This window comes from Panthera pardus, unplaced genomic scaffold (assembly GCF_024362965.1).
Source record: "Panthera pardus isolate Hobbes unplaced genomic scaffold, ASM2436296v1 HiC_scaffold_27, whole genome shotgun sequence".
NCBI classification, from domain to species: Eukaryota; Metazoa; Chordata; class Mammalia; order Carnivora; family Felidae; genus Panthera; species Panthera pardus.
The window spans coordinates 111,733,368-111,746,386 of NW_026526843.1; the positions used below are offsets into that span (position 1 = coordinate 111,733,368).

The window sequence follows — 13,019 nt, forward strand, 5'->3', positions numbered from 1 at the left end:
TGGCCTTTGCCTGGTACCCTTGACTCCTTTCATACTCTAATTGAGAATTAAAGAGGACTGGTACATGGGAAAAAATGGGATAACAGGAATCACCTCATAAGGCAGCTGTGAGCACTGAAGGGGATGTGGATAAAATGCTAAGCACTAGCAAAGAATGTTGTACACGCAGTTCCCTCTATATTCTTGCCTACTCCCCCATTCTCATCCCCTGACCTGGTTAACACCTACAAATCCTTCCCATTTCAACTCAAATGTGGCTTCCCACTAAAAGCCTTCCTTGATTGCCCCCTACCTGCTAAGGGTAGGACATAACTGCACCCCCACACTGTTTTTCAGCCTCAAAGCAGTGTAATTTCCATTCACAACACATATTATAATGACTTATTTACTTTGCAATGGTTTGATTATTGACCACCTCCTCCAACTGCCTAGAAGCTCTATGAGGGCAGGGACTGGGACTGTTCCACCTCCATAGGTATATAGTAAACATCAGTTGAACGAAGAAGCATGTCTATTAGCAGGAAACGTGGACCCAGAGATTAGAAGTCACAGGACACCAATCCAAATAAGAACACATGGCATCCTCCCTGCCAGGCGACTAGGTAGAAAGGAACTCGTGATCCCTATCTGACCACTGCAAAGGCCATGATTTCCTGCTTGTGTGAGCATCATTCTAACACTTCAGGATTAGGACTCCACAGCACTAGGATAAACTCCACACAGACATGCACAGCACATCCTGTAGAACCTTTTAGATGAATCCCAGTCCCTCCAATGCCTTTCTTATTGTAAACCATCATTCCACAGCAGATGTGATTCTTATATTTAAAGACACATATTGTTGTACCACAGGACCTCTCAACACAACCAACTACTGCATCTAGGGCCCAGCTAAAGAAACAGCTCTTTGTTCCGGCTTGGAGGTGAAAGTGAGGTCTTCTGGACATAGGAGAGAATGGCATGTTAGCCCTCCAACATGGTACCAGTAAGGGATTTTCAAGCATAGTTCTTACTACACCCAATGCTTATTTATGTAGCAAGTTCGGAACATAGCCTCCCTATAGTATGGAACTCTAATGTAAAGTATTTTAAGCATAGATTTTGACACTGGGTCAAGGCCTGGTTTCAAATTCTGGTTCTTCCACTTACTGGCTATGAATAAAACTTTAGACCCATTACCTAACCTCTCTCAGGCACAGTTAACTCACCCACACTAATAGATATAACAGTACCTAGATCTTATAGTTGTAGGAAGCATTAAATATAAATACACAGCATATGGCTAAATTATTATCCTTAGGAAAGTTCTTTGTACAAAGACTACCACCTTAGAAGATAAAGTTTTGTCCATAACACAGTTCTAGGCCTAACAGAGTACCCATTCCCAGAGGGTATTCAGTGAACACCATGATCTTCCTTCAAAGGTCCTTAGTAATCCTTCTTCCTAAGTTGAACACTGACAAACCACCCAAAAGTAAACCCAGTTTTTTCGTAATTCCTCTCATGCAGACACATACACCAACATGCACACACTCTTTTTTTGAGAAAAGGACCTACCCAGCACAGGACTCAGAGATACTGCACAAGATAACAGTTGCAGATACAAAAAAACAAATGAGTTCTTTATCCAAAAGAAAACACTGGAGAAAGGGAAGCTGAAATTTTCTAAGCCAGGAGAAATGGAGACATCACTTGTGTTTCTGTCAGAATACTGCTATCTATTACATATAAGAAACAGTAGTTGCTGCCACACATCAAATAACTGTTCTCCAAAAGGCATGGACTAGGCATTGAGACAGAATGCCTAAGAACTACCCCTGCCTTCCAAAAGCCTGCAATGTAATTGGAGGCACAAAACAAAGGGCAACGGCTAAGTATGCACCAAATGAATAATAATAAAGAATAAGGCAAAAATAAGAAAGGCTGTTTTGGGGGGGAAAAACGTACTCCTGAGGGAGGTGCCTAAAGACTAAGTAGATACAGGTGGAAGGGCATTTTGACATACAAAAGACCAAGAACCAGCTTGGATTCGTCTAGAGACACCAAGAAAGTGTAGAAACACACGTTACAAAAAAGATCTAGGAAAATAGGGGTCCCTGGCTGGCCCGGTCAGTAAAGCAGGTGACTCTTGATCTTGGAGTCGTGAGCTCAAGCCCCACGTTGGGGGTAGAGCTTACTTTAAAAAAAAAAAAGATTAATGAAAATATACAAGCAACAGAACAAGAAGTCCAATATTTGCCCAAGGGGGCAGTTTTATATCTTCCTTGCAGAAAAAAAAAAAAAAGGCAGCCCATCAAAAAGCCATGTCCCCAAAGTCTGCCACTGGAACAACCCCACATCACTTACCCGAATAAGGGAAGCCTGATGGCGAGGGGGTTTGGTTCCTGGGGCCCCCGATGAGGGTCCTTCAGGCTGGACAAGGGGCTGTCTAGCTTCATAAGGAGCTGAAAAAGCAGGAGGAAAAGTCAGCACAGCACAAAAAGATTCCACCCAAAAATTATGATGTCACACTCAAACTGAGACTGTCTGTTCTTCAGGGAAGAATCAGCAAAGGAATTAGAGTTTATGTACATAGGGCCACCTTGTACAAACAAACCTGGGTGCAATCGAAAGCCATTTAACTGATTCATAAAAAGACAGGAAAAGATTTGCATCATGTTGAGATTAGGAATAAATCTGAAGGGTGTAATGGTAAGAACCTAAATTGGAATAGAAAGCAATAACAATAGTCAGAGAAGTGCCATATTATAAATGCTCAAATTCTAAGTATCTGGTAAATTCTATATACACCTGCCGGTTTAAAAGTCTTGCATTCATCATCCATCTTCCAAAGAAACAAGAAAATAAGTATGCATTTTGAACACTAAGAATCAATGTTACTATTTATTTTTCAAAAATAAATGGCAGAGTCTTCTTTTCCTTATTGGAAAGGATGTAAAATCAAGTAGAGAAAAATACAAAAAGGAATAAATGTATTTTATATTTATTATTTTATCTTTCAGTAACCAAACTAAAAATAATTTTGGTGACTTTAAGAAAAGTTTTTAAGCCACAAAAACAAAAGCCTTTTTCACTTTATTTCCCAAATATTTTATAATGACTTTGCCAATATGGTAGGAAAACAGTTAAACATAACCAGGTAGTATTCAGCTCCAACAGAAAAGAGAACTCATCACCCAAGATGAAGCCATTTTTGATTAACATTTCTGGTTGACAATTTGAGTTTTTGGAAGTATATCAAGAAGTAAAATGCTCGCTTCCTCTAGCTTCCTTATAAATAAGGTCCGGTAGAGGGTGCGGGGCAGCCTGTCACAGCACCACCCAGGGCAGACTCTGATCACCTGAAAATAAAGGGGGTGTAAGAACAGTACATCAGGAACAGCAAACCACTCTTGGGCTCACATCTGCTTTTTATATTTCCTCCAAGGGACTGGAACACAACATTATAACACAGTTAAAATACATTAAAACATCAAAAATCATTACCTGGCAAAGTATTAAGTAGATTTTCAGACCCTGCTAAGAATAAATAAGAATATTAAAAAACTGCAAAAGACACAAACCCAGGAATACATAATCCAAATGTTAAAAAAGAAGTCTCAGCCGGTAGGCAGGTGTCCTTCGAAGAAGGATTTTTAAGATCACTCCATTTTGACAGAACACTGAATATAACTATTAATGCCAGAAGGTTTGAACACAGTAAACTGCACCATGGTTGGGGTACTAGCGGTCATGAGCTTCCCCTGGGCAGCTGACCCTCCGTGCCTCTGACTCCCCTCAGAGGAAGGGAGCTTCTACTACACAGGAGGAGCACATATGCGAGGAGGCCACCTGGCCCATGGCTCCAGCCCCTCACCTACAAGGGCCTTCCCTTGGAAGAGATGGACATATCTCATCAGTAAGGCTTGAACAAAGACTCAGCCACATGGGGCATCATTTTTGGAAAGGCCTGGCCGCAACGGCAGATCTTCTCTTCCTACTCCTATGGGAAGACTAGGATGGCCGTGCCTGCCCGTGACTGGAGAGGTGAGTGTACGAAGCCCATGTGGTCACAAATCTAAAACATGTGCTTCGATCAGCTCTGTCAGTATCAGAACTGATCATCAGACCATCATCAGTCTGACTCTCGTCCCATCCTCAGGTGGATCTCAACTCAGAAAGAGTTACTTACTGCCTCTACTCTCCTTCCTCCCAAATAAAACCTGGCAAATGCAACTCAATGCAAAAGAAATAATTCTCAGATCCCCTTACAAGAGGTTTCATAAGGAACTAGAAGTTATCATCTTTCTCCAAAGGGAAGAACCCTAAAGATTTCATCACTCTGAGATTCAGTGTCAAACCAGAACGGGGATCACTAGCAAATGCACAGTAAAGACTCTACATCTGCCATCAACCCAATGAATGATATCCAGAAGGTGAATTTCAAGAACACTTAAGGGCATCAAAAACCAAACAGGTACCAGATCCTAAAAATACAAAGAAAATACTAGGCAACAGTTGAGCACCTACAATGTGCCAGGACCCGTGTTAGGCACAGAGGTTTATATAACACTCCTCATTTGATCCACAGGGCAAACCTCTGAGACAGACGTTCTTCCACTTTACAGATAAGAAAAACTGAAACTCAGAAAAGCGAAATACCCATAGTCACACAGGCTAGAAATGCAGGCCCACCAAGTCTACCTTTAGACCCAGGAGACGGACATCACAGCCCATGCTCTTCAGAGAGTACATTCCTAGAAGCAATACATCAGAATAAGATGTGTAAGAAAAAGCAGAACGGATATCTTGATACAGAGATAAGACATTAGGTGTCAGAAGAAACAGGTAAGATTTGCAGTAGTTGCCTCTGGAGATCAGAAATAAGTTGAGTGGGAAGGAGAAAAGTTGTTTTCACTACAGGCATTTAAATATTTTTTAACTATATGGTTGTATTACTGTGATTTCAACGGTTTTTAAATATGGGTAGCAGCATCTGCCTCCAAGGGTTGTGCTAAGAAGAAAATAACACACATCAAGATCTCTGCACGATGCCTGGCACACAAGTCTCACCCACGGGACATGAGCTACAGCTACATCCAGCAGAGGTTAGAATAGCAGGAGCCAGGAGAGAAGTTGAAGAGGGGCTCTGAATCAGACTGGTCTGGAGACACTCAGTCTGATTTAAAACATACTCACAAACATTCCCCACTAGCCAGGAATCATGGCAGAATCTTAGACAGGGAAATGACCCCAGAAAAATGTATTCCTAGAAAATTATTCCACCGGCAAAACTCCTTTCTGAAAAGGCATAAATTAAGAATAATTCTAGAATGCTGGGCACCAGAGTCACTGCGATTTAACAGGTTTTAGATATGCCACTGTGTAGATCAAAAGGAAAACAGAGTACAGAAACAGGAAAGGGAATCCTGGGTTTGTCAGATGGGTTGATGACATGGTGAAGACAACAGAGAGTTAAAAAAAACAGATGGAAAAGAGCGTGAAGGCCTTAAGAAAAACTGAGTTCTGAAAACATGGGAATAAAGAGAATGAAGACATGTGGGATTCTCTTACTTCCTGACCTGAGGATATAGGACAGAAAAGGAAGCAAACAGGCCAAGAAAATCCTCTGGGGGAGAATCTACAGACATTATACAAATAGGAGTGAACAAGCTGTGAAGTGAATATTATCAATTAGAAGCAAAAATCACAAGATTGAACCAAGTTGCAGATAGAAAAACTCTCCCTTCCTTTGACTTAGACAGATGGAGAAGTCTAAATGGTAGTACCTGTAAATGTTTTATTTCTGAATGACCTTGTTCACAACTACAGGGACCTAACAGACTCCTAATCAATGGCTAGAGCCAAAAAACTCAAACTCTTTGAGAAACAGGCAACTGACTGTTCACTCAGACTCCTCTCTATGGGTGTGCTGTGCAAAGAAGAACCCTCTGAAATGGTAGCTCGTCAAGTTTAAGGTTCATGATATAGGAGAAAAACCAGCAAGGGGTAACTTAGAAAACAATGTTCCAAGAATAAAAGAGTGACCACAAGGAAATGTCTTCATATCTGATATAATGTCTACAGTTAAAAAACACTGAAGAAAAGGAAACCACTGAGAGTACCAAATGCTGGCAAGGAACACTGAACTCTCATACATCGCCAGTGGGTATATACAGCCACTCTGTAAAACTCTTTGGCAGTTTCTTACACCCCTTCCCTAAGGTACAGAAATTCTACTCCTAGGTGCCAGGGAAATGACAATATATGTCACAAAAAGATTCACAAACAAATGTTCGTTGTATCCTTACTCATGACAGCCAAACACTGGAAACAAACCAAATGTCCATCAACAGGAGAATGGATCATCAAATTGTGGTACATTCACACAATGAAACACAACTGAGTAATAAAAAGAAGCAAACTACTGAGCCACACAACAATAAGGATGAACCTCAACCACTAATGCCAAGGGAAAGACAGCAGACACATAAGAGGAGTTGTTCAATATGATTCCATTTATATTAAGTTCTAAAAGAGGCAAAACTAATCTAAGGTGATAAAAATCAAAACAGTCCTCACATTGGAGGCCAGGGAGTGACTGGAAAGGGGCATCTGTAGGGTGATTGAAATGTTTGTTTGTTTGTTTGTTTGTTTGTTTGTTTGTTTGAGAAAGTGCACACAGAAGTCAGGGAGAGGGTCGGAGGGAGACAGAAAATCTTAAGCAGCCTCCACACTCAGCACAGGACCCAATGTGGGGCTCAGTCCCAAGACCCTGGGATCATGACCTGAGCCAAAATCAAGAGTCGGGACGCTCAACTGACTGAGCCACCCAGGCGCCCCGGAAATGTTCTATTCTTGATCAAAGTGGTGGCTACATGGATGCATCCATTTGTCAAAACTCAACTTGGGAGATTTTTAAATATGTGCATTTTACCATTTAGAAAAAATAAGTAAGAATGAAGGCATGGACAACCTTGACATAGGCTGCTAAGAGTCAAGGAAGACAGAGAGAAGCAGGTTGTTTCCTTGCCAATGGGGGGAATGGAAGCCCAATTGGAATGAGGAAAGAATGGGGCAAGAAGTAGAGACAGTGAATACAGACAAGTTTTTAAAGGAATAGCCAAATAGATATAGATATAGATAGATAGATAGATAGATAGATAGATATAGATTATAGATATAGATATAACAAAGAACCTGGTAATAGGCTGACTCAGTAGAACAAAAAATGACTCACGTGTGAATTAAAAACCAAAAAACAGGCACCACGCTGGGCATAAAACTCCAATGTCCAAGCCCAAATAACATTAAGAATCAAAAAAAAGAGCTCCGCTTCTAAAACTAGGGAAATCAGGCAGGAGAGGCTAAAAGCAAAGTGAAGAATTCTCAACCCTATTTTGTTTCAGACCCCAATGGGACATTCGAGTTTAAGGAGAGTGATTTTTTGTTACTATCCCTGAACAGCATCATCTTGCATTTGCATAGGACTTAATTTCCAATCAGACTTTGTGTTTTCGCTAATCCTCACGACACCCCAATAGAATAGTGTTACCCCATTTTAAAAGAGGAGAAGAAATCACGGTTCAGGGCAGTTCAGTGTCTTGCCCAAGGTCACATAGCTAGTCACATAAACCCACACCTTCTGATTCCCATCAAAAAATTTTTTCATTATGCCACACCGGCTCCTCTCTACAATATTACAGCCTCTCTATAGCCTAGCACACATTTTTATCTGTGTCCCTCTAGAACTCACCACTATTTTCAACGCAGCAAAACCCTGCAGAAACTGGGTCATTTTCAAACACAGCCCACAAAATACAAGAGGAGGGTGATGAATAACCGATTCTAGAATACCTTTAATTGGTCCTATCTTAAACTATGAGCCAGAGCCCCAGGAGGACAAGGCACTGCCGTGAGTGCACGCAGCCTTAAGCACTGCAGGCTAGGCAGCCAACTCGGAACAACTAACGTACCTTACAGCTAACGCGGCCAGCACGGCGTTAAGTGTGAGCAAGCAGGCGACCCCACAACTGGGCACGCCACATGCTCTCAGCAAAATGCTTCCCCTACCATTTCCCTTATTCTTCTCAACCGCAAGAGCGAGATATTTTCATTTATGTGATCTGTCTTTAAAGGTTGAATCAACTCTTTTGCTTTTGCAGAGTTCTATTTTTAAGTAGTTTCAGAAAAGCCGTTGTTATATAAACATGTTTGGAATGTCTGCTGAAAGGAACAATTCCAAGACAATATAAACCTTCGACATGCGATGTTCCCAGGTAATGAAATCTATATACGAAGGATTAAATCATCTAAATCAATTACAAGTCGAAACTGGTTTGTTTCGGATAGGACACAAGGCACCACTAGGATACATTTCATTTTATTTTTTTAAAAAGCCTTGCTTGAGAGTACAAAATTAAATTGAGCCATGTTTCCAAAGACAGAGGTAATTAAGTCAGGAGATTCAGCAGCTGGTGGCGTTGCTGCCTGATAGATTAAGGAGTCTCTAGGACACTGCCTGGGACAGCTGGACAAGATCGCCTCTTACCTGGATGCATCTGCTCCGTGTTGCTCCGCAGTTTGCCGTAGGCATGGCTCAAGGGCACCCTCTGGTAATGAGGCGGGGAAGAAGGAGGGGAGGCGAGGGGTGACATCGTGGGAGACTGTGTTTCCTGCTTCAAAGGAACCAGAGCAGAGTTCAGAGGCAGTCACTTGAGAAGCCTGGTGCTTTGAACGGCAGTTACGAAGTATAATGCAACTCTACCGCCGGTGAGACGGCTGATTTCACAAATGGGAGGAAATGTTTTCTCAAAAACACGGCTTGGTTAAAACGCAGTGTCTGAGGATTCAAGTCTCCCAGAGAACAAAGTCTCGCCAGCACTCAGTTACCTAAATTACTAAAACTAGCATGAAATGCTTTCCGTTATTCCACTAGTATTTTCCTTTGGAAAATGGAAAACAATGATCACATGAAATAGCATTCACACTCCCCAAATGTGATCTCTTCGTGGATAAATTCAATTTTCATGTGTTTATAATAAAGGCTCCTATTTCCTGGATTTACACTTACCAAGTCTTCCAGCAAATGTGGGTATTAAAAATACACACTTAAAATGCTTAATGCTAAATGTTGCTGGGGCTTACTGTACCAGAGTAAAATGCCAGCTTTTTCTTTTTCATACTAGGGGATAATGAAACAATTCATCATGGGCAAACCACTCCTAAACAGGAGGATGGAGGCTTAATAAGCTACAGTTCAAATCTCAGTTAAAATGTGAATTTTATGTAAGAGTCTGGCAAAGCAAACAACCTTACTCTGCTACTGTATTTCCTCCTTTTCAATGCTACCAATAAACTGGTAACTTTGGAGTACCCAAGTAACAAGGAAACAGTACTTTTAATCAACATGCAGACTATATAGGTACTGTTAGTCTAAAAAAAAAAGGCAATCTGAGTTACTGATCAAATACTCTTCTTCAAGAAAAAGAAAAGAATATTTGAAGTGACCTCACACCAACAGATGGGATGGGCAGAGTACAAACCTACCCTCAGGTGAAAGGATGTGTCCTCAATCACGCAGCCAGGGATGGGCCTAGAAAGTCCCCAGAGTATCAACCATCTTGGGACAGCAGACCCTCATTCCTCTCCAAATGCTGGTAGGAAAACATGCCAGAGTACTGACTGAAGCTTCCTATACCCCTTTACATATATATCCCTAAAGAACTCATTTAAAATGTATCAAAATTATGACATCAACATTACACTGAGTTATTTAACAAGACATGCTATACCTCACTTGGCTATAAATATAAAACTTCTGCAGCAACACCTCATATATCCAGCATTATCATGGTGAGCCATATAGTTTTTCAACTTAATCCTTTGTTACACATTGCATTTAAAAAACGTTTTGACTCATCTTCCTAAAATATGACAAATTTCTTGGTCTTATAGAAGATACTATATTCAATGTAATTTGACTTTTCTGCATGATTCAGTATCTTTATTAGAAGTATGAGCTGTACCTTGGTGCCCCCAGGGTTCACTAATGCATAAATAAGACTATTTACCTCTTTCTTGATAGGCATACTTTTCTGAAATTTTATACTTTCATCTCTACCAATCACCACCTAACTATTGCAATTAGTGCTCTAATTTTTAAAGCCTCTCCTCCCTACTCTTGTCCCTAACCTGCTAAATGTGAAATGGCAGCATTTCCCAAGTTGGCATCCCAAACAAGCCCCACAAGGAAGGATTCTCTGGAGAAACAAGTTTAGTAAACACAAATCTCCATGTCTCTTCACAGGGGGACTTGTCAGGGCCTTGAATTTGCTAATGAGCACTTATGAGTCTCCAAGCCTCAGAATGTAGTCTTTCACCCAAGGATATGAAGCAGCACTCTCCAAATATATTTAACCACAGAAACCTTTTCTCCAAACTTTTTTGTGAAGAGAGGATCTATTAAAAAGTCCTAGGGGCGCTTGGCTGGCTCAGTCAGTAGAGCATGTGACTTGATCTGAGGGTCTTGAGTTAAAGTCCCACCACGTTGGACTTAGACTTTACTTTAAAAAAAAAAAAAATCCTAGAAGTTCCATTTCAAAGAACCCATTTAGAAATACTGGTTAGAGAAATCAAATAAGTGTATTAAATCATACCCTTGGGGCACCCAGGTGGCTCAGTCAGTTAAGCCTCTGACTTCGGCTCAGGTCATGATCTCACAGTTCAAGAGTTCGAGCCCCGTATTGGGCTGTGCTGACAGCTCAGAGCCTGGAGCCTGCTTCGGATTCTGTGTCTCCCTCTCTCTCCGCCCTTCCCCCACTCACACTCTGACTCTCTCAAAAATAAACAAACATTTAAAAATAAAAAATAAAAATCAGTGGCCTCACTCTGGACACAATCTACATTCAAGTAAGCTCTAAAGGGCGAATGGGTGGCTATACTTCAGCTTTTTCTTGCTACAAGGAAACTTCACTGGCTTCCTTCCAAGTCTATAATTGTATCCCAGATGGTGAGATTTGCTAGAAGCCTGACAGTAGATATGAAGCACGGCTATGTGAGGTTTCACTGTCAGAATCAAATGGACACCCCTGATCAGACTGTTTACCTGTTTATCCTCATCGTCCATTCTTTTGAAGGCATTTTTTTCTGTGATTAAATATGGAATCTGAACCTTAGTTCCATGCAGTTCAGTCGGGTTCCCAAATCGGATCTCAGCATCGGTCTTTGACATCAGAAAGCGAGGCAGCGGCAGTTCTTTAGGACCAGAATCAGAGAAGCTCAAGTGAGACTTTTTTAAAACTGTGAAAAGCGGAACTCAATGGCCAAAAGATGAATCACTTTTGAGGAAAAATTCCAGAGCACTAAATATAGATTAAATTTTTATTTTGACACAGTGAAGACTCCTATAATAATGTCATGATAGAAAAATGCTTCAGTTTTACCAAGCAATTCTGGCTTAACATTTTTAAATGCTGTCAAATCATCACGGAACATATTCAGGTTTTGGACTGATCTCCTACCTCAGCCTTTAGTCCGGCACCAGCTAAAAGGCTCTGATACTGTATGAACACAATATGTGGCAAATGAAACAGGCAAAACCCATATAACACACATTATATGCCAGATACTATATTAACATCTGCAAATATTACGTCATTCAATCCTCACAACTCAAGACTATCATTAGCCTTCCTTTTATTTTTTTTAATTTTTTAATGTTTGCTTATTTTTAAGAGAGAGTCAGAGCATGCATGAGGACAGGGCAGAGAGAGAGGGAGACACAGAATCTGAAGCAGACTCCAGGCTCTGAGATGTCAGCGCAAAGCCTGACACGGTGCTCGAACTCATGGACCACAAGATCATGACCTGAGCCAAAGTCAGACACTTAATTGACTGAGCCACTGAGGCGCCCCCTGGGTGACAGTTTTTCACCGTATGTAATTCCTTAAGGAATTTTCACGCTCGATCTTCAATTGTCTTTTCATAATGGAATAAGGAAAATACTTTAAGTTACAGCGATCAGTCCGTTCAGCCAGATTCTACTGTCAAAACCATTAGCCACACTCACAATGCTACAAAGAGTTCAAACCCAACAGTCTGGAATATTTACTTATCTTTCAAATATCTGATAAAACTATTCTGAAACAGAAATGATGCTTTGGCACACTTCTAGTTCTCAGTGCGGCAAATCACACACAATCACACAACACAAAGGACTCCAAAAATGGGGATAATATTATGGATTATGCATAATGATTTGCATCTGTATCCATTGTTCAGGATAATACTCATCACTGTGCCTCTGCACTTCCATCAGCGCTCCATTCCAAACACAGCTGCACTTCCAATGATTGATGCTGTGCTAAAGCCAGAAAACATCTTAGCAACACAACCAAGTATCCCAGCTCCCCAGGCAAAGAAGGCCCCTGGTTCTCTAATATCCACATTGTGTTTATTTTTAGTTGCTATGTCCACATTTGATTCAAAGAAGTAGGCAATATGACAAATCCCTGCATGATCAATCAGCCAAAAGGCCCAAGAGACATAAATAGAATAAGCAATCTGGAAAATTAAACCGGGACTCTCCTCTAAAAAGAGGATGGCCACCATTTTTAACATTTTAACGTTTCCCAACCTCGGCAGCTCTCCAGTACTCAAGGCAGGAATGGACTTTAAAAGAAAAAAGGCAAAAGAAGAGAAAACATAGATTCTTAGTAAGTCAAATATAAGCTAATCCCATGGTTCTCTTCTCAGAAAGGGATTTCTTTCAGTTCGGTCTGCAAAAGGGATCTAAAAAGAAGGAACAAGCTCACATAAAATAATCTGCACCCTGATTGCCCATGAAAGGAGGAATTACTTCCAAACACTACTTGAGGGAGAAGAGAAGGAAAAGCCCACATGTGTAAACCCCCGACCAGTGTTTCACTGGTGTTCAACAGATAATTCCAGGAACGAGAGAATACAAACACGAGATGATGAGTATCAACTATTATACAAGGACTCCCAGATACCCTTTAGGACCCTGTCACCTCACACAC

At 41.0% G+C, this 13,019-nt stretch overlaps 1 protein-coding gene across 7 annotated transcripts in view; it reads right to left on the bottom strand.

Moving 5' to 3' along the window:
- REPS2 (RALBP1 associated Eps domain containing 2) overlaps nt 1–13,019 on the bottom strand; it is a 214,813-nt gene that overhangs the window by 135,444 nt on the left and 66,350 nt on the right. For 5 of the 7 annotated variants that reach the window (XM_019418002.2, XM_019418006.2, XM_019418005.2 and 2 more), the window contains exons 3-5: nt 11,087–11,235; nt 8,531–8,657; nt 2,347–2,444 (exon numbers count right to left, since the gene is read on the bottom strand). In XM_019418002.2, coding sequence (XP_019273547.1) covers nt 2,347–2,444; nt 8,531–8,657; nt 11,087–11,235 — 374 coding nt within the window. The remainder of the gene's footprint in view (nt 1–2,346; nt 2,445–8,530; nt 8,658–11,086; nt 11,236–13,019) is intronic. The other 2 variants (XM_019418004.2, XM_019418001.2) reach the window with 1 other exon arrangement.